The sequence below is a fragment of the Acanthochromis polyacanthus genome, chromosome 14, assembly GCF_021347895.1.
Source record: "Acanthochromis polyacanthus isolate Apoly-LR-REF ecotype Palm Island chromosome 14, KAUST_Apoly_ChrSc, whole genome shotgun sequence".
Classification (NCBI taxonomy): Eukaryota; Metazoa; Chordata; class Actinopteri; family Pomacentridae; genus Acanthochromis; species Acanthochromis polyacanthus.
In genome coordinates, this window is record NC_067126.1 from 8,023,885 (window position 1) to 8,046,918 (window position 23,034).

Here is a 23,034-nt window from a genome sequence, read left to right on the forward strand (position 1 = left end):
GCTGAGCCTGACTGCTGTGTAGCCATATTATTTTATTTTTTTTAACCAATATTACCTCAAAAACTGAAGTTAAACTCAAATAAATAATAACGAAGCAATGCAATTATAAATTTTAAGATGTAGGCCTACCAGCATGTTCAGTTACATGCTACGTTATAATAGCTACATAAATAGCTAACAGTACAACAGAAGAAACTATAAAAAATGTCTTTGTTGATATATTTACTACTTAGATACGGTCTGTCTTTGTGATATGAATTAGCAGCTTTGAGACTGACTTTTGTGTATCAACCTTTAAGTTTTCCGTTCTTACTATTTTAATGTTTCCTGCTTGACATTTAGCAACTACACTGTGTCTTACAGGGGGGCCGACTTATTTCACTTTTCGAGGTCCAAAACAGATAGGTTCCCACTTATTTTGTGGAACAGTCCCATATAAGTTTGTATCCTGGTCTGGAGAAACCTGATGACGCTAGCAAGTCATTCGGCTAAATTCAATTCAATTCAATTTTATTTATATTGTGCCAATTACAATTCAGATTGGGGCCTGAACCCCCAAAGCAATCCCTAGGTCACAGTCGCAAAAGATATTAGATGAAAAAAAAACTGCCTAAGAAGCCACTTTTTTGCATCTAAACGAAGAAACTGACTCTTTTAGTCAATTTCAATGCTTCCAAGGTGCAGCTTCAGCCAAATGACAAACAGAAACACAAACGAACTGATACTATTCCTCACAGCAGTGCAGTTTGCATAACACTGTGAACACTGTCATCTGTAACAGAAGTGATGCTCGTACTGTTTCCTCTGGTCTTGTGAATAATGCAACAGCTGTTAAAAGGCTCTGGTCATATGGAAAATTTCTCTCCACACAGAACTCCCTGAACTCCTTTATGACAAAAACTATACCATCAATCATGGCTTCATACCTTCATCCACCACTCTGTCGTTGTACACAGTGACGGTAACAATCCGACACAGTCAACAGCTTAATGTTAGCCTTTAATAGTGTTCTTAGTGGCCTAATTTTCAACAGCCAGATTGTGTCCAAAAAATTCTCTCTTCTGATCCTGATTTCATGACTAATCAAGGCAATTTTGAACTTTCACTAAGTCCAATCCTTTTTTATACCCATCTATCACATAGCTGTTGCAAATTTCAATAATTTCTTAGCAAATACACATTATAAATAAGTAATTGATCGAGTCATACAAATTGAGCATTTTAGGCCAAAACTACATGAAATAAGCTGAAAATCAAATTGATGTAAGAGGAACTGGGAATTAAAATGTGTGCTGGTCGAAGGTCATTCAGCATCACTGAAGACTTTGTCCTGGTTCCCATTTACTACCTAAACCCCAACAAAGAGTAGAAGGCTCCACCTGGTGGCCCAACCAGATATTACAGCTAATCAACAATAATTTGAGTACGTATTATTTAGGGAAATGGTGTTGGCAAATACTAAACATTAAATGACACTGATGGGATTGAGAACAAAAAAACTTGTTTGGCGCATCCCTATTTATAATGTACATGAGGATATGAATAATCAAATTTCTCTGTGCTTTATATTAACATCAAATCCTGTTTATTGTCAAAATGCAATACTAGTATTTATAATTAATTGTCCCTACTTTGATCCCAAGACCCTACGATCAAGACAGTTTTATACTTTTTAGTTTCATGAAGCACAGTGCTTTCTTTCACAAAGGATAACACAATTTTGAATGATTTTTGTAGTAAATGCAGCACTACAAAGCATCATCTAAGTAACTGAGTTATTTGGAATACAAATAAAGCATATTTGACTTTGGTCTTGCACTGATGTTGCTGTTTTGGGCCACAACTACATGAAATAAGCTGCAAATATAACTGATGTATGAGGAACTGGGAATTAAACTATGTGTGCTGGCAAGAGGTCATTAAGTGTCACAGAGACTTTGTCATGGTTCCCATTTACTACCTAAACACTCAACAATGGTCTCTGCTTGGCAACACAGAACTGTATTAAACAATGAGAGGCCAACCACGTACTACAGCTAATCCACAATACTTGGAGTGGGCATTGTTTCGGAAAATGGTATTGTCAAATACTAAATATTAAATAACTCAGATGGGATCACGAACAAATAAAAACTTTTTAGAAACTCTCATAACTGGGATATTTTTCAACAACTGTTCAAAGCTCAAGAAAGTAAAACTGTCAAACATTTCACAAAGATTAGAGTTTTTACAGGAAAGTATTGTGAAATTTGTTTATCTTCTCTTCTCTACCATTAAATTAATCTCACGGCTTGTCAGATTCACCCAGAAAGTGACAGAAGTGTCAGATTAAACTGTCACTTTGAGATGTGAACTTCATCTGAACTACCAGTCGCCAGGAAACTTGTATTTGTCATTTAACGCCAAATTCTGAATATAATAAACATTGTGATAAGCCTCATAATCAGGATCTGCTGTTTTACACCTCATTAGTGATATTATATATATTTTTAAATGGTATTTGTAGCAGGTAGAGAAGGAGTTCTTCAGCCTTAGAGGATACAGTCCACAAGGTGAAACAGCACAGGTTACCACGGTTACTGACCTGCCAGCGGTGGGCCGTGATAGGCTGAGTCGCTCGATGACGGGCAGGTAGAGCGAGTCGGGCATCTTCTCACTGCGACATGCCTCGATGCTCAGATACTTGAATATGTGAACTTTACCCTTTATACAGATCTGAGCGAAGGGAAGAGAAAGACTCAAATCAGGATGATGTCAAAGATCAACTGTGTTTTCATTTGATTTCATCTCAACCGACATTCACACAGAAATAAGCCTGAGTTCTGAAGTCTTTTATTGTGTCTTATTTTACATATAACAATCCCCAAAGTTAGCCACATACAGCTTTATACAGCTGCTGTGATACTAAGACTACTGTGGACAAAAACATCAAACTGTAATAGCAGAAAATCAGCAACTATCATAGCAATCCACTTAAATATATCTGATAGATCGATATGGCAGTGTCAGAAAAATACAATAATGAGCATAACCTGTTCGCACTTGTACAAAAATGTTGTGATATTTCAATGAGATCAAATGTAAATTATTTATATAGCACTTTTAAAAACAACCCAAGTTGACCAAAATACAGTACATGTTACATATATACATGTATAAACAAGATAAAATTGGAAAACTCCATGAAGAAGTATAAAATACTCAAGCAGACAAAAGAGCACAACAACTTATAAGATCAACATCTAAATTAAAATCATTAAAAGCAGCTAAATGTCATTAAAAACATGCACATCTTGAAGTTTTTCTTGGAAATATCAATGGAGGAGCAACATCTGATTAAAACAGATTAAACTTTTACTCATCTGAGCCACACAGAAGACCAACAATGTCTTCAAAACTGAAATCAGTGGCTGCATTTAGATATCTATACTATATAGTAGGTCAAAAAAAGATTAAGTCTGTGCCTATACATAGTATGTCAAAGAGTAGTAGGACAAAATACCTGAATGTTAAACTGCTTTTCTGGATGATTCAGGTTTTTCTGACCCACAGTCCTTTGCAGTTACATCAAAGTGTCTTGTGTGAGTATAAGCAAGCTGGCACAAAGCTTTAGGTGCTATATTATGTATGTCCCACTGTATGGTGCAAACAGTACAAACTTCCTATGGGCAGCTGTAATATGTACTGAAATTAGAAATAGAAAGTCTAGAGGGCTGTAACCTAAATACAAAGAATGGTGGGAGGTATACAGTACAGTGTGTTCTCGTACCTGTGCAGGTGGACTCTGCAGCGGGTTGTTTTCTAGCTGGAGCGACTGAAGCTGTTTCATTTTCCTGTAACACACTGGGATGGTGGAAACCTTGTTACAGGAGAAGTCGAACTTCACCAGAGGAAGGTCGGCCAGGTCTGTAAGAAAACACACACACAAACACATCGGAGAGTTAAAACAGCTTTAAACATGAGATTAATTCAGTGTAGTGGAGCTGAGTAAGCCTAAAAAAGTACATATTTAAATGAGTGCAAAAGTTAGGATTGTGTTATATTTACACCACTGTTGAAAAGTTTGAGGTCACCTAGAAATGTCCATTTTTTAAATAAATGCAGGTTTTTTTCAATGAAGGAAACATTAAATGAATCAGAAATACAGTCTAGACATTGTAAATGTAGTAAATGACGATTCTAGCTGTAAATGGCTGATTTTTAGTGGAATATCTCCATAGGGGTACAGAGGAGCATTTCTAGCAACCATCATTACTGTGTTTTAATGCTACATTGTGTTAGCTAATAGTGTTGAAAGGCTAATTGTTAATCAGAAAACCCTTGTGCAAATATGTTAGCACATGAATAAAAGTGTGAGTTTTGATGGAAAACATGAAATTGTCTGGGTGACCCCAAATGTTTGAACAGTGGTGTATGTAGTAGACAACCAGCAGTACAAATCACAACTTAATTAGCAAATTGCAAAGTCTGTGATTTAGGATTAAAGTTGTTTTTGCTGCCAAATGATCAGCGAATACACAACCCAAATATAGTGTTACTGTGGTGCTTCCACTGTTAGATGATTCTGGAAAACACAAAATTTTGCACCTGTTTTTCTCAAAAAACCTGCAGAAAGTGGGTGAGACCACTCTGCTTCCAAACCCTCAAGTTGTTTAGTTGTCAACTAATCAGTTACTCGCTTTGAGTAACTTTGTTTCAAAGAAAAAAAAGGTCTAAATTCTTTGATTCTAGCTTTTTAACTGTGTATATTTTCTGTTTCTTTGCTCCTCTGTGAGCATAAACTAAAAATCTTTGGTTTGTGGACAAAACGAGACATTTTTCATCTTCAGCTTTGGTAAACACAATTTGCAGACTAATCTAATCAAACAAATAATCAACAAATAAAATGAACCACGCAACTCTGAACCAGTAATTTCCAATTTAGAGAATAATTGGTTGGTGTTGATTTTCTCTGAGCTATGTCTTTAATCTGCGATAGAAAAAACACTTTGTTATTTTCATTCCTGACGGTTTTGGGGATAAAAAAAAAGCTCCACTTTGCTGGATGTGTGTTTTCCTGATTCATTGATGCAGCTCCTCAGACTGATGTGTGGGTTTGTGGACAGAAACCATTCAGGGATTCGTATCCTGCAGACGGCTAACGATGCGTCGCTGAGGAGTCCATCAATCCCGACCGAGTGATCATTACAGGCTCGAACTGACAGCTCGTCATGATTAAAAACACTTGTAGGCGGCACCGCAAAGAATTCCTCTGGTTCCTGGATAAAAATATACTCTGTATTAAATTATGTATAAAATTAGGTTCACTCAGGACGACATGTTTCAACCGAACCCAAAGTGTTCTGTTAAGGAGGACTGTTTCATCTGGACGCTTACATGCTAACAATGACAACGGAAAACTTTAATGTATTACATATGAGGGGGCTAGAAGCAGAGTGGTCTAACCCACAAAAAATTAAAATGAGTTTTATCTAACTTCCGTGATATTTTATGGTCTAGATTTTAGTGGCAAAGTGGTCTAACCCACAACCCAAATGTATCGTTACTGTGAATGTTAGACCATTCTTGAAAACACAAAACTTTGAACCCATTTTCATCAAAAACAACAGAAAGTGGGTTAGACCACTCTGCTTCCAAACCCTTCATACATGGATATTCTGTTCACTTCTACTTTGATTTTAAGACAAGTCAAAGGAAGTTTGTGTGGCATCAGTCAACGTTATTGCAATGTAAAGTGCTGTACATAAAAGGCAATAAGAAAATAAACATAAGACGACACAAAAAGACAGTCTAAAAGACAGCGCAATGCAAGACATGAATAAATAGTTCCAACTGTAATTTACTGATACACAGCTGAAAAGAAAAAAAGTCTGATTTAATAAACTTATATACTTCACGTCCTCTGGGAGTTTGCTCTGATACGTAGAGCATGAAAACTAAAATGCTGCAGATCCACTCAGAGAGTCTCAGACTCTGGGGACAGTAAACAGACCTGCATCAAATCACCTGAGAGGTCTGAAGTCTAAGGACAGAAAGCAAAACAGACCACCTGGAACATCTGGACTCTAGGGACATGAAGCAAACCAGCATCAAGCCGTCGGAGAGGTCTGGACTCTGAGGACAGTAGATCTGTTCCAGACTCTCTGAGAGGTCTGGACGAGTTATAAAGAAGCAGCACATCAGAGAGAATTTCACGTTTTTTACAGCAGTAGTAGTGCTTTAAAGGCAAACAGGAAGTGTAGACTTCTGAGAGCTGGACGGGTGTCATCTTCTCTTCTGGTCTGCGCTGAAACAGAAGCTCTCATTCTCTTGATGTAATCCAAAGAAGACAGTGGGCAGATTCTGTAACTGTCTTAATGTGAATGCTAGAATTAAGTCTGAGTCATCTGCAGCGAGGCATCAGGCCTGATTTGCTTCTACAACCACATAACAGGAACTTTCTTTTAAAAATCTGTTTACGTAAGACAGCTGTTGTGTTGTTTTACACATTGTGACACAAACGCAAAATCTGCTTCTTTTCTTCTTTTTTTTTTAAAAAGTGAATCTCTTGAGGAACTGTCAACATTTCAGCCTCAATAACAAGCTAAGAAGGAATCTGTCCTGAATACGTTAAGATGAATGGTACACTGAGATTAGCATGGCCAGTTTTTGGAAAACAATAATTAGCTGCGGAATATGGTGATTTATTACCTTGCTGAGCTTCAAAGTTTGATGTATTCTCAAGTTTTTTTGTCATGTCACCAGAAGGCAGCAAGATTTGCACCACATATGAAGTATATTTAGGATGAGGAGTTGTCAGCTACAGTCAGAAACTATAAAAACAGAAAGAATAGGTGGATATTTAACTCTACAAGACTCCTTGAACAACTCATCTGTGACATGTTGTTCCATCAGAAAACAAATCGAACCATAAAACTGTGATATTTCAAAGCCATTGAACTCTACATGTCTCATATATTTACAAAAAAAGAGTTTCTACGAACCAGATCCTTTAAAAAACAAAAACATTTGCATTTCTTGATGCAGCTGTGAAGCCATTAATGATGCAGCTCTGACCAACAGTCACATGACAAAAACTCTGGGATGTTTCACATGAACTGGGCTGAACTGCAGGCTGTGCAGGACAAAAGTAAGGAAAGCAATCCATTATATAAACAGTGAAGTATCTATGGTATGCAGAATGATTATCCTTTTTCCAGCATTGGTAACACACGTGGGCATCTAGAACAAGTATTTTCCGATTTTTGGGAACTAAATGATCCAAGATGAGTAACTTTTGCTGTTTCTGTTTTTATGATTTAAAGCACAAGACACAATTCTAAGTCCTCTTTCCTTCTAGTCATGGTTGTTCTGTTTCTATAGAGGTACAGGACTTGATACTGCAGTGAAAAATGAACCCATCGCGAGTGAAAATGTTGCAGGTGCAAAGGAAAAACGCCCAGAAAATATCTACATAATGCAGGGTCGGTGTTTTACTTCCAGTATTGGTAACACATGTGGGCATTTGGAAAATGGTACAACTCTTCCAAGTGTTTTACAGTTTTTGGGAACTAAATAATCCAAGAAGAGTAATTTTTCTCCTTTTATGATTTATAGCGTGATAATTTTGTCGTGCTGCACAGGAGACCTTTCTGAGTTTGGTTTACTTCTTCATAGATTTTCTGTTTCCATCGAGGTGCAGGACTTAATATTGCAGTACAATCTTAGCCCAGAGCAAGTGAAAATGTGAGAAAAGCTAAAAACGCTTACAAACTGCACAGAGTTCAGCGTGTTAATGGAAACTTTTCCATCAGCTCTGCAGCTCTGATCTAACATTTCACTTTTGCTGTCCTTCAGCTTGGCCGACCCTTTAAAAACCCTCAAAAACAGTGATGGTGGTCTCATCTCAGGGAGTCTGTCTGCTCAGGTTTAAGAGATATTAAATCAAACACAACATCCCTCCAAAATCAAAAAAACACAAAAATAGTGTAAAGCTCTGAGGTAGTCTTATATAATCAGACCATTCTTTAACACTGACTCAGTGCTGTGTAGAATGGTCTGACTGCACCTCATTGTTATTCTGCTGTAGGAGAAATAAAATGCCTTTTAGGGTTTCCACGTTATCATGAGCTATAGTCAGCTAAAGTTGTAGTTTATATAAGTTTTGTAGGGTTTAAGCCTTTAATATTTCAACTACTCAGTTAATTCACATCATATATAAGCCCAATCCCCACAACCAAAGCACCAGCACCTAAAATTCAATCCAAAAATACAAAAAAAAAAAAAATAGGTGTAAGTGCAAAGCTGTGAGGTAGTCTTGCATAGTTTAACCATTCTACACAGTACTAACTCAATGCAATGTAGAATGACCTGACTGCACTTCATTATTATTCTGCTAAAAAATGTGCTGCATGATTGTAGCCTGAACATGTATTATAGTCAGGTAAAGTTGTGTTTTACATCATTTTTGTAGGGTGAGCCAAATCACCTCAGCCAAAGCGGAGCGTAGCATTAAGGGAAACTTTTCCATCAGCTCTGCAGCTCCAATCTTCAGAATTGAGTTTGACTCCCTAACATTTCACTTTTGCCACCCCTCAGCTTGGCCGACCCTTTAAAAACCCTTAAAAACAGCGATGGTGGTCTCATCTCAGGGAGTCTGTCTGCTCAGGCTCAACAGACATTAAATCAAAAACAACATCCCTCCCTTCCTCGGGGCAGCCGTCCAATCTGCCTGCTCCGAGCCACCCTGTCGCCGTGGCATCGAGCCGCTGAGCCAGTTGAAAGCTGATCAATCAATCCAGGAGGCGACAGTAGCAGTGGAGGGACAAAGCATATGTCAGGTTAGCAAAACAGAGCGGTAAATCCAAACAGACGGGACGAGCTGAGGCGCAGGGGGTAAAACGGGATGAATCATCCAGGAAACAGTCTGCAACTGTTCATCATCTGGATCAGCTGTCTGCAGGACTAACTGGTCTGTTTATCAAAGACCCACCGCCATGTTGGACGGCTGACAACCAAGACAGAGACGGCTCGAAAGCTCCCGCTGCTTCTACTGGCTTTAAAATCTACAGTTCTTTGGCAGTTTTGGGGGATTTCTGTCTTGTTTGAAATGGGGAAAAAAGATTATTTAAGAGTACAAAGCATTGGAAGACACAGGAAAGCATCCGAGTCAGAGCTTTGGTGATCCAGAATAAGTTGCCATTTAGTTTAAATGTGTTCCTTTATATGTCTATTGAACAGAAATGCACTATTTTCCTTTAATCTGACAGGAATTGAACATATCATGTCTGAATAAGAATCTGGCTCACTTATCTGTAAGAAGTAAGAAGACCAGACTTACGATTTACGTATTTTTTTCAACTCAGCGTTAATCTGAACTGCACAAGTAAAGTACTTTGACCTTCATTGCTGTTCAAAAGTTTGGGGTCACTTAGAAATGTCCTTATTTTTTAAAGAAAAGCAGTTTTTGTGTCTTTCTAGCAGTTGTAGGTGTCTTTGTGGTTGTTTTGTGTCTTATCGGGGTTTAGTTTGTCTTTCTAGTCATTTTGTGTCTGTTTGTAGTACTGTTTTGCCTCTTTGTGGTCATAGCATATGCCTTTTAAGCTATTTTGTTGGTTTTTGTTGTTGTGGCTGCTTTAAGGTGGTAAATGGCCATTCTTGCTGGAAACGGTTGATTTTTATTGGAATATCTCCATAGGGGTACAGAGGAACATTTCCAGCAACCATCACTCCTGTGTTCTAATGCTACATTGTGTTAGCTGATGGTGTAGAAAGGCTCATTGATGATTAGAAAACCTGTGTGCAGTTATGTTAGCACATGAATGAAAGTGTGAGTTTTCATGGAGAACATGAAATTGTCTGGGTGACCCCAAACTTTTGACCAGAAATGTATGTGAAGCAATTTAGGGGAATTCGAGGACTAATACTGGACTAAAAGCATCCCAAAACAACACAGTTTGCTCCCAAAGTTATAAAACATCTCTCTCGCTCACTTTGCCTCTAATACAAACTAAAGTATCCAAAAATTAAACGGACGGAGCTTGAAAAGATTATTACTGGACCACCAGCTTACAGCCATTTGCAGAGCACTAAATTAAACTAAATTAAACACCACTTTAACTGCTGCTCATTGGAACTAATGCATCATGTTTGTTTCAGAGTGTTTAATATGAGAAAAAAAACTAATGGAAAATGACTCAACAGTGATTTCAACTGTTCAAGGAAATTGCCAAAATGCTCATATTCTACCTTCATCAATACAAACATCTGCTAGTTTTCTAAGTCTAGTGCTTGCATTGGACAAAATACACGATTTGAAGGTATCGACTTTTTGCCATTTTAGAGACACAACAGCAAAAATGAAAATAGATGCAATCGAGAAAAAGTCTTTGGTGTCACATACTGAATCCAGAGAGAGAATTCTTATTAAAAATCTTTTTTTTTTCTCGGTTGGTCTGGTGATTTGAACTGGCAGCCCTCCAGTCCCTCCACCCTCGGTCTATCAGCAGACAGTCTGGGTGGTGTCTCTCCAGATGAAGCTCCAGAGGCTCGTGGTCGTTACTCGTCTCCGTGTCACCGACTTATTTCAGACCTTCGGGGATTGGAGGTCGCCGCTCGGTCACGCTGAGCGTTAAGTGTATTTCTGGGGACTGGGACGGGTGTGGCAGTGCATTCACAGGGCTCTGTGGTCGCCCACGTCCCTCCCCATCTTCAGTATAGGAGGGATTGTTCTATTTCCGGCTTTAATTGCAAATCCTACTCAAGTAGCAGCGTCAAAAGTTGAACTGTTGACTGCACATTATGCTTTTGTAAGGGTTAGGTTTAGGTTCAATGGAAAATCTTGCCTACATGGATAAAAATGGCAATTTGGCCTAAATTACACACTTAGTCATTCATTTCCAGCCAAATCCCAATAACATGAAGGAAAACAAGACACTAGAAGTTGTTTCAGACACACAATGTACAAGAAGCATCATCTGGGATACAGTTAATGCTTCAAAAAATGAGATTTTTCCCCAAAAACTCACCTTCTGGCAGCACGCAGAGAAGGTTTCGGCGAACGTTTAGTTCTCGTAGCGCTTTGAGTCTGCCGATGTGCCGAGGAAGAGCCGTGATTTCGTTGCAGCTGATGTCCTGCAGAGGATAAAACAGCAACCACAGCTCAGGTTAACAGGTGTTAATGTGATTCTAGTGAAACTTAAATGCAAGTTCAGCAACATGTTCACAAATGAAAAGGAAAGGAAAACACTAAGAACTGATTTCATTTTCACACTTAGCTGGTTGAAAACAAGAATAACATTGGAAGAAAATCAGTTCTTCATGCAGAAAAACAGTTGAAGGACAGGCACAATGGAGCTTAAGATATTCACATAACGGCATGCAAACAAAAACACAGTGATGCACGACACGGTGTAAACAGTCCTACCAGCTCCATGAGGCTGTGCAGCTGTCCGATGGTCTCCGGCAGGCTGACCAGTTTGTTGTTGCTGGCGTTGAGGACTCTCAGAGGTAAACCACACAAACAGGCTGGCAGAGAGCCCAGCTGGTTACGACTGCAACACAAAACACAAACATCATTCGCTGACTTAATATTTATATCGCTGTTCAAGCAGGAAATCTTAAAGAAATTGTGTGCAACCTTTAGAGAACCTCTGGATGTCGTTAGAGCATCAGCAGCCCAGATTATGGACGTCCTGATCAAGAATTTTGTCATTTAATCGTAAGATATAATTTTCCTAGATAACAAACCTGTTAGCTCTTACTGTTTAGCACTGTACCAACCAAATAATGGGGGCAGTTCGACTTTGAGAACATTGTGGTGGTTTAGCTCGTAAAGAGGCACCATGACAAAGTCTTTTGTGACGCCTAATGACCTCCAACCAGCACAAACAAGTTAAATCAAACTTCGGAGCCTGTATCTGGTGTCTCTGGCTTAAAACAGCAAAATAAATGTAGGCCAAATGGTGATAATGCCCTTTGCTGCTTTGACGGTGTAATCGTTCAGTGAGCATGAGAAACCTAAGCAGGAAATAGGTTAGAAAAAATGTGAGGGCTTAAATGAGAGATGCCCAAAACCAAGCAAGCAGGGTAAACAACACCAATGAAAATAGGGAAAGATGTTCGTGGCATTTAGAAAAGCTCATTAGGTAGGCATCAACTCATTATACATGGAAAAAAGCTAACAGTTTCAATGGGAGGGACACACATGCACCAAGATGCATTAACTCCATTCACTCCACTACATCTTTACAGAGCAGAAATTTGTTTGCTGCTTTTAAAGTGCTATATTTACATTCAAAATCACTCATAAAGTACTTTACAATACAAGAAAACAACACAAAACAGCTTAAAATTTACTTCTATTAACTTGGGATAACATGTGCAAAATTATGTCATGCTAACCCTGGCACAGTTAAGAACAACATCTCTTCACTGTCACTTCTACATAAATACATGACAAAGCTTTTATTCAGACAACCAGAGAAAAATGAATGAGGAAACAGGAGGAAAAAGTCCCTCTGAAGCACACATGAATATTTCACTGGCGATCTTCTAAAGCGCCATTAAAATTAAATGTGAAGAGGTGAGTAGTGAACGCATGGCAGACTTTGATGATGTGATTTCATTGTGACTCAAGCGTTTGTCGCTGTTGGTTTTGTACCGTAAAGCCCCATGAGAGGAAATAAAACACGCCAACACTTCCCTTTTTCTCCCCACATGCATGTCTCTGAAGAAGAAGCTATTTTGAAAATGTTAACATGCAAACACACACATATTATCAACAGATGTGTCTAAAATGTGCGATTTTTTATCTTAGTGGACAAGCAGCAGGAAGCGCTTATCAAAGATTTCCTCTCAATGGGGAGTAAAACAACAGATAAAACACAGGATACAGTTTACACCCTGGAAGCCATACAATGGTTGGGCAACACTGCTCTCCATTCAGACACCACATTGACATGATACACAACCGATATTTGTCATAAACAAAAGACTGAACAGCACACTAAATGATACATAAAGCAGATTAACACAATAATAAACAAAATACTTAATCTAAACTGATAAGGTCATCAAACTGTCCCAATGAATGACCGTTTAGTTTATTCATGATTTCCTAAATGCTAAGATTTCTGTCCACGTATAATAATAATCAAAGTACTACCTAATCGACAGGAAAATGAAAGCATGCCAACTATTTAACTGATGTTTAGATCCTGATCCATCCTGTCTTCATGTCAGGGAAAAATTATAATTATAATCTGCAATAATCTGTGCAGCTTTCTGTCTTTGAAGACCATCAGATGGATCCTACTGCAGGTATTTAATAAGCTCAGAGGAAAGACTCCTAAACAGCTGGAAGCAACGAACTCAGAGAGAAGATTCTTAAACAGCTGGAAGAAATAAATTCAGAGGAAAGAATCCTAAACAGCTGGAAGTAACAAACTTAGATGGAAGACTTCTAAACAACTGGAAGTAACAAACTCAGAGGAAAGACTCCTCAACAGCTGAGAGCAACAAACTCAGAGGAAATAGTGTTAAACAGCTGGCAGCGAGAAACTCAGAGGAAAGACTCCTAAACAAGTGGAAGCAACCAACTTAGACGAAAGACTTTTAAACACCTTGAAGCTACAAATTCAGAGTACATACTCCTAAACAGCTGGATATAACAAACGCAGAGGAAAGACTCTTAAACAGCTGGAAGAAACAAACTCAGAGGAAAGACTCCTTAACATGTGGAACAAACACATTCAGGAAAAATTAATAAACAGCTGGAAGCATCAAACTAAACTTCAGCTCCTGTTCGTCAAATTCTGGATTACATTCATTACTGGTGAGTCTTAATAATCAAACCTGTTACTGATTCTGTCTCAGTCGCAGTAAAGTTGCATTTCTATAGATATTTCTGTTTGTGATTTGAGATTTTGGCAAAAACCTGTATTTTCTTCTGACATTTTCTGGCCAGTTTTGGTGCTAAAACGTGGAAAGGCTTATCTAAATCTCTTCACACAAAACATCAAAACAAAACACCAGAGTCAAGGCAGCTGAGGGTCACCACTTTATTACAAGTTTCCATCTTTTTTAATGGATATAATTTACTTTTTATTTGGAAAAAATGCCCAATGACACATGTATGTTGGATCTCATTAAATTTAGTTTTAATTCTTGTTTGTTTTACTCATTAGTCTTTCTTTTTTTAAACACAGTATAACATAACCATATGCTCCCATTTTAAAGCATTTTCAGTCCTGTTATGACAAATTTAGATCAAACTACTTCATGCATATGCTGAGCTTTACTAAATTTAGTGCGAGGCAGCCAATGAGTGAGCAAAGACAGAGAACTTCCTCATGGGTGAACTATTAGATTTTTATGCTTGTGAAGCACTATGGGCGCTCTGCATAAATAAATCTGACTGAGGAAAAGCAAACCAAACAGTGTCTGTAATCTCTGACCAGGAAAACAGAAACACAAGCACACAAAACAGACACTAACACACATAACACAGATGCATGCATCCACTGTAGAGACACACACACACACATTTTTTTACCACAAGACTGTGAAACCCCCACTGAGTCAGCTCTGAAAATAACATTCAGGAAACATACAAGTGAGCTAGTCCAGCTGTCAACACACACTCAGACAATGGAAACAATAATGTTACATGTTGTCTTTTATAGTTGAAAAGCTCCAGAGGTTGGACAGTCTGTATAACTTTCTAAAATGTGTAGTCAGAGTGCATTTAATGAAACTGCAGTATTATGAAAGACATAAAAGCAACAAGCTTGAACTAAAACGTGCTAAAATAAAACCACGGCTTCCTGTTGGGTTATTTTTCTGTTTCTGTGTTGTGTTGTTTTTGTATATAGGATGGAGAGAAAATATGAGTTTGTGTAAATGCTAATAATGCACATTGCACATATAATGTTAATCATGGTCATTAGCTTAGCATGTTAGCATGCTAATGTTTGCTAAGCAGCAGAGGGAGATGTGACTAAAACTCAACGCAAAACCTTTCAAGTTTTTCCCCTATTTAAACTGAGGGTCAAATGCAACACTATCTGTAAAAGATCACAGCTACATTTGTAATCTCTCCATTTTTTGAAAGATTACGTGCACCTAGCCACATGTTAGTGTTAAAACTCCAGCTGATATTACACCACAGCAGAAGAACAAAACAATAAAAGATTGTTTAAAGAGTTTTAGTCAAAGTTCAAACAGTGCAAAAACATGTGGAAAACATGACTCAAATATGACATTTCTGAACTCTGAAAACAGCCTACTGGTGTTACAAAGAAGCACTGATGAGTATTGTGCAAATCGAAATGAGCAATATAAGATAAAGCGTCAGTGTTTCAGACGTGACAGTGAGCTGTTTGACTTTAAAGACACTAAAAATAAAGCTGTTTTATTCCTGGAGAGGAAGGCAGAGCGTCCTTCCTGTTCCCGTGTGTGTTTGTGTGTGTGTGTGTGTGTGTGTGTGTGTGTGTGTGCATGTAACGAAGCCGAAAATTCAAGCATGATCATCTTTTCTTTCTGCAACAACATAATAAGACCTACTAGAAATCTAAAACACTGATTTTCTCTACTTGTGTCTTTGCAAGGACAGCTGTATGAATTCTAGTTGTTTTCCTGAACTTACTAATGCCATTATTCATTAAATTATTAATGCACTTGGTGGGGCGGGCCTTCAGACTGGGAGCATTTTGCAGGTAGTGGTATTTAAGGTGTGGTTTTGGTTTTTCAAAAGTTGCAATTCTCTCATAGTAAAGTTTGCACTGGAAGCTGTTTGTAGCAGTTGGTAACGAAGTCAGTGATGAAATTTACTGTTCAGTCTGACTTGGCTCCACGTCTGTGTGTAAATCTGTACAGCATTCTCTCCTTGAAGAGACTGAGATGGATCCTGCTGCAGGTATTTATAAACTCAGAGGAAAGACTCCTAAACAGCTGGAAGCAACAAACTAAACTTCAGCTCCTGTTCGTCAAAACCTGGATTACATATATTTTTGGTGATTCTTATTATTGTTACAGACTGTGTCTCTTTCGCAGTAAAGTTGTATTTTTTTTTTATAAATATCTACATTTGTAATCGATTTGACAAAGTTGGTTTGAGATTTCGGCCACAAACTGTCTTTTGCTCTGACATTATCTGACCAATTTTGGTGGTGAAAAGTGACAGACAGTGGAGCAGACAGGTGAAACAGAAAGTAGAGTAAAAGGAGGAAGTATGAGCTGTTTGTTGGCTGAAAAGCAGTAAAGAATGAATGAACTGGATGCAATGTATAAACAGCAGAATGTGGAGCCGCCGGTGCTGCAAAAAAAAGTTTGTGACAGTTTCAACAAACTGGAAAGGCAAGTTTGCAGTGACGTTTGTAGCTTCTCTTCCTTAAACCGCCAAAGATGTCTCATGCACTGGGTTTCCACTGAAACTTTCACATGAATTAAAGATTTCTCAGCACCAAACAAACCAAATTAACCAGGAAGACACTGAATTGCACTATAAGACACAACCTAAATGATGGATCACTGAATTCTAAATGCTTCATTTAAAAAAAAAAGCCAAAAATTAACCATTTGTTCTCAGCAGATTCTGTAAAAACCAAAAAATTCTGCATTCCTCAGCATAACCATCAGGCCATTAGTGACTCTGCAGCCACTAGCAGTCACATGACAAAAACTTTTATGCTGAATTGGTAGAAAATTGTTTGTTTCAGTTAATATTTATTTATTCAGTAGGTCTGACACTGTTCCAGAATGAACAATATGTGGAAATCACTTCACGTTTTTAACAAATCAAAGTGAAAATAATGTTATTTATTGAATACTCCCTGTGATACATACCGATAAAATAATAATCTGTGTTCCATCAGCTGCAGCACCGGCGATGGAAATAGACTAAGCAACAAACATACACACGTGGACAAAATTGTTGGTACCCCTCAGTTAAAGAAGGAAAAACCCACAATTCTCACTGAAATCACTTGAAACTCACAAAAGTAACAATAAATAAAAATTTATTGAAAATTAAATAATCAAAATCAGCCATCACTTTTGAATTGTTGATTAACATAATTATTCAAAAAAAAACAAACTAATGAAATAGGGCTGGACAAAAATGATGGTACCCATAACTTAATATTTTGTTGCACAACCTTTTGAGGCAATCACTGCAATTAAACGATTTCTGTATTTGTCAATGAGCGTTCTGCAGCTGTCAACAGGTATTTTGGCCCACTCCTCATGAGCAAACAGCTCCAGTTGTCTCAGGTTTGATGGGTGTCTTCTCCAAATGGCATGTTTCAGCTCCTTCCACATATGTTCAATGGGATTCAGATCTGGGCTCATAGAAGGCCACTTTAGAATAGTCCAACGCTTTTCTCTCAGCCATTCTTGGCTGTTTTTGGCTGTGTGTTTTGGATCGTTGTCCTGTTGGAAGACCCATGACCTGCGACTGAGACCAAGCTTTCTGACACTAGGCAGCACATTTCTCTCCAGAATGCCTTGATAGTCTTCAGATTTCATCGTACCTTGCACACTTTCAAGACACCCTGTGCCAGATGCAGCAAAGCAGCCCCAAAACATTACTGAGCCTCCTCCATGTTTCACCGTAGGGACAGTGTTCTTTTCTTCGTATGCTTGGTTTTTGAGTCTATGAACATAGAGTTGATGTGCCTTACCAAAAAGCTCCAGTTTGGTCTCATCTGTCCAAAGGACATTCTCCCAGAAGCTTTGTGGCTTGTCAACATGCATTTTTGCAAATTCCAGTCTGGCTTTTTTATGAGTTTTTTTCAGCAGTGGTGTCCTCCTTGGTCGTCTCCCATGAAGTCCACTTTGGCTCAAACAACGACGAATGGTGCGATCTGACACTGATGTACCTTGGCCTTGGAGTTCACCTTTAATTTCTTTGGAGGTTGCTCTGGGCTCTTTGGATACAATTCCAACGATCCGTCTCTTCAATTTGTCATCAATTTTCCTCTTGCGGCCACGTCCAGGGAGGTTGGCTACTGTCCCGTGGGTCTTGAACTTCTGAATAATATGAGCCACTGTTGTCACAGGAACTTCAAGCTGTTTAGAGATGGTCTTATAGCCTTTACCTTTAAGATGTTTGTCTATAATTTTTTTTCGGATGTCCTGGGACAATTCTCTCCTTCGCTTTCTGTTGTCCATGTTCAGTGTGGTACACACCTTTTCACCAAACAGCAGGGTGACTACTTGTCTCCCTTTAAATAGGCAGACTGACTGATTATGAGTTTGGAAACACCTGTGATGTCAATTAAATGACACACCTGAGTTAATCATGTCACTCTGGTCAAATAGTTTTCAATCTTTTGTAGAGGTACCATCATTTTTGTCCAGGCCTGTTTCATTAGTTTGTTTTTTTAAATAATTATGTTAATCAACAATTCAAAAGTGATGGCTGTTTTTGATTATTTAATTTTCAATAAATTTTTATTTATTGTTACTTTTGTGAGTTTCAAGTGATTTCAGTGAGAATTGTGGGTTTTTCCTTCTTTAACTGAGGGGTACCAACAATTTGGTCCACGTGTGTAAAAACGCATTTATGCATTTTCTGTTATATAATAAAAATACATTCCAATGATGCTTCATTATGGGCAAAATAATAATCAGGATTGTTGAAATACTATTGAGATCAGAATTGAACTTTTACATTTAAATCATAAGAGAAAAAGCGCATTTCATTTATCAATACTTAATCAATTAAAATACAGATAATCAGAAAAAAAACTAATATTGGCCATGATAATAATCAGTCTATCCCTAGTTTGCAGACAAAACTTCAGCTGAGACACTCAGTGAAAGAACTGGAGAACAGGAAACGCTTCTTACAGCTCATACAAACCCCAAACTCTGCACAGAAGCTCAGCATCAGCATCGGTTACCATGGTGATCTCACCAACTTAGCATCAAAACTCTGACTTCAGGCTCGACAAAACTCATTAATCTCGATTCGCAGTGCCGCTCTCTGAGGATTCCAGATCATTACCAACCGAGCCTAACGGGTCGGGAGCGAAAAGTCCAACATCAGGAGATGGAAATGTTTCAGGTCACCAACGGCGACGACGGAGTGGAGACAGCAGGGACACCTTGACCTTTAAACACCGCCAGCCTCAGCACAGTCGGTGTGTGAAGGTCAGCATCGGAGTGTGTGAACTAACAGTGCAGTTTGTGTTCTGAATTTAAACCCTACAGCATCACACACACACACACACACACACACACACACATGTTTGTACTTCTATCTTAGTGAGGACATCCATAAGCGTAATGCATTTCCTAGAGCCTTACCCTAACCTTAACCATCACAACTGATTGCCTAAACTTAATCCTTACCCTAACCAAACCTCAATTCATACGTGTTCTCTAAAAACAAGTCTTCACCCTCAAACATGGCTGTTTCAAAGTGAGGACCGGCCAAAATGTCCTCACTTTGTAAAAATGTCCTCACTTTGATAGTTAAAGGCAGAAAATGGTTCTCACAATGTAGCAAGTACAAGTACACACACACACACACACACACACACACACACACACACACACACACACACACACACACACACACACACACACACACACACACACACACACACACACACACACACACACACACACACACCTGCAGTGAGTCGGTGGGAGCTCTAAGCCGACACACAATACCGGAGCTTACATTAAAACACAACAGCACCGTTTTATTTTTGCTTCGTCACTCTGATTCGGTCCCATGCTGCGTTCGCCGGCGTAAACCTGACCGCAGCGTGTCTTTCTGCCTTTGTGAGGACATTCATGCTATAACGTGCAACTAAATACTGAACCCTAAAACTCTCAAACTGTTGTCTCGAAAAGCTGGTTGTCATAGAAACAGGGTGAAGTAGAAGGTGCATTTGAAAACAGTCTCATTTTAATATCCTCACTGCTTCATGAGAGACTTCTTTTGTGGTTTCACCTCTATTCCAAGAGGCCTCCTCAGTTCTGACACCTACATTCATTATAATCGTAAAATACTAAAGCAACCACAGTTTTGTGAACTAGGATTCTCATTTAACTCTCAGAATCACAAAACATGTAGGCAGGTTTGTGAGAAAATTTAACCAAATCATGATTTTAAGCTCAGATTAAGTAAAATCATAAAGTTAGGTTATTCTGCACGTATATCTATGATTCCACATGCATCATTTTAAAAAACTGCCAAAAATGTACCATTTGTTTTAAGAAGTTTTTGTAAAAAACTAAAAAAATTCTCCGTTCTTTAGTGCAACTATTAAGCCTACAGTGACTCAGCTATCAAAAGCAGTCACATGACAAAAAAATCAGTGACTTTAACGCTGAATTGAGCTGAACTACAGGTTGTGTTTACACAGAAAATGGAAACAGATTTGAAGTTTGAGGAGCAAAATATTTGTAGTATGTGGAGGCACCATTTTTCTGAGTACTGGTAAGATCTGTAGGAAACAAGCTGTACATGTTAATTCTGTTTTTTTTCCCCTTCTTTGTGAAATAAATGATCAAATAAATATATTTTTATACATATTTATGGTATGATAAGTAGAGATAGATCAATTAACGCAGCCAATATTTAGCATTTTTCAAATTATTGTTATCTGTATTTTTGTTGACCAATTATTGATAAATTAAAAGCTCTACTTCAGGTCTGATCAGCCTCCTCTCTGTCTGTTGTCACTCTGTGGTCACAGAAATGTCTCTGAACAACAAACACAAACCAGGAAGTTAGCTTCTCTCACAATGGCTAATGCTACGCTAGCAGCTAAGTTAGAAGGCAGCCACAGATTAACCTGAAACAGAGTCTGGAAAACAATAATTAATAAAGCTGTAAGGTGTGGACTTTAGTGGACAATAAAATTGATGAAACAGTACAAGATAAAGAAAATAGAGAAGAACAGCAGGAGACAAACTGATTAATCTCAGTGGATGGAGCATAAAAAGAGGAGATAATTTAATCACTTCTGTTTCTATTTTATGGAATTTGGAGAATTCTGAGTCACTTTGGAAACATTTTCAGTCATTACTATCAAATTTATGACCATTTTGAAGATTTTTTTGAGTCCCTTTGGAAAAGTTTTTAATTATTACGGAGAATATTGAACCCCTTCTAGAGGTTTGAGTCATTTCATCCAAAATTTAAGTCATTTTGGGATTTATTTTCTGACAGTCATTCCAACATAAACAGAGGAGAAGGTCCAAATTGAATCACTCCTGTTTCTATTTCTCCTTTCTATTTTCTCTTCTTACTGTCGTCACTCTGTGGTCTCAGAAATGGCTCTTAAGCAGCAAAAACTGAACAAGAGACACAAGCCAGGAAGTTAGCTTCTCTCAGAGTAGCTAATGCTAAGCTAACAGCAAATGGCTGTTGTGCATCTGCACCTTTTTTATCTGTATCTTTTCCAGTGTGTCACTCTGAATTTATTTATCTGGGATTAAAAAACCGGAACATATCCTCTATACTTGTGTTTATATTGTATCAGAGTCCTACTGCTAGTGTTTTAAGAGTTCTTTGCAAATGTAAAAACGCAAGTAAACAGTCAATAAACAGATATATTAGTCTGCTAAGCATTTAAAATATGCATAATTTACATACATTCAGCTGGCAGGAACATTTCTGCACTAAAACACAGCAGAGTTAAACCTTTGTACACAAAATCTGCGTCAGTAAAAGCGACCATCGTACCCAGAATGCAACACTCTCTTAAAACCAACAGCATCTCCCTGACAACGGACAGGCAGGGTGACGTAAAGGGTGCGAGTGTTTACCTGAGGTTTACGGAGGTGAGCGACTGCAGGCTGATGACACTGTCTGGGATGGTCCTGATGCAGTTGTGGTACAGGTTTAGTGTCTCCAAGGCGACCAGGTGGCAGACCTCTGAGGGGACGTCTGTGAGCCGGTTCTTCGACAGGTCTGCAAGGAGAACAGAGGAAATTAAGCATAAAAGAACTCAAGGACACATAATACAGACAAAGGGCAATGAAACATGGTTCACATTGAAACATTGAGAAATTTACGGACAAGTCGACCTCATTTCATCCTTTAATGGAACAACTGCAGACTTCACAGAACCACAGATAATGGCTTAAATTAAACCGTTTACGTATAAATTACAGACATTTATTAGTCTAAACTGTATTAAAATAACAGAAAGTGAAGGTAGGATTAATGATTCATCGTCATACTAGACATTTATTGGCATTTTGTTTAACTGTTGCTCTAATAGTAATTAACTTGTGCTGAAATGTAATGGAAAATGTTCAAAGACTTATGAAGAAATTAATTTCTAAATGCAGTATTCGGGTGTAATAAAAATACAAGATCAACTGAAAACTGTCTGTACTTTTTAAAAATTGTTCTGCTTTTATCAACATACACACCAGGGGGCGCTGTTACAGGGCTAAAAATATTAGCTCTTTAAAGGGGAACTTCGTTTTTTTTCAACCTGGGGTCTGTTTTCATATGTCACTTCATACATGTGAGTGATGGAGAAATGAATTTTCGACATAGCTCCAGTATTTATCCAGGCAGGCAGCTTAGCAGCTCAGCTAGCAGCTCGGCTAGCGAAAAGTATGGGGCAGCTGCCCCCCCGCATCAAAGTCCACCCTAACGTGCTTTTTTTGCCCCACACTGACCGGCTCAGATAGTCTCAACGAGTGTCCCACAACATACTAGAGATGACAAGTGAACGAAAACCTGCCTGCCTGGCTAAATACTGGAGCTATGTCGAAAATTCATTTCTCCATCACTCACATGTATGAAATGACATATGGAAACAGACCCCAGGTTGAAAAAAAACGAAGTTCCCCTTTAAATCATCAACCTTTGTTAACCAAAACATTGCTGCAGCCAAAACTACTCCCTATTTAGTACACAGTGTCAGCAGTAACCGTCTTTCCTCTGAGGTGGGAATTTATATCTGCAGTAAATACAGACATGACAATAAATCTACTAACTGACAAATCAGACGAATTTATCAGCAACTATTAGGACAATTGATTAAAGTTTCCAAAATATCTTTATTCTGAAAGTCT

The 23,034-nt window shown here is 38.3% G+C and overlaps 1 protein-coding gene across 7 annotated transcripts in view; it reads right to left on the reverse strand.

Moving 5' to 3' along the window:
- Positions 1 to 23,034, reverse strand: part of lrch1 (leucine-rich repeats and calponin homology (CH) domain containing 1) — a 124,496-nt gene that overhangs the window by 55,849 nt on the left and 45,613 nt on the right. For all 7 annotated transcript variants that reach the window (XM_051958836.1, XM_051958834.1, XM_051958831.1 and 4 more), the window contains exons 2-6: positions 21,769 to 21,913; positions 11,405 to 11,531; positions 11,007 to 11,112; positions 3,770 to 3,906; positions 2,585 to 2,715 (exon numbers count right to left, since the gene is read on the reverse strand). In XM_051958836.1, the coding sequence (XP_051814796.1) occupies positions 2,585 to 2,715; positions 3,770 to 3,906; positions 11,007 to 11,112; positions 11,405 to 11,531; positions 21,769 to 21,913 (646 nt within the window). The remainder of the gene's footprint in view (positions 1 to 2,584; positions 2,716 to 3,769; positions 3,907 to 11,006; positions 11,113 to 11,404; positions 11,532 to 21,768; positions 21,914 to 23,034) is intronic.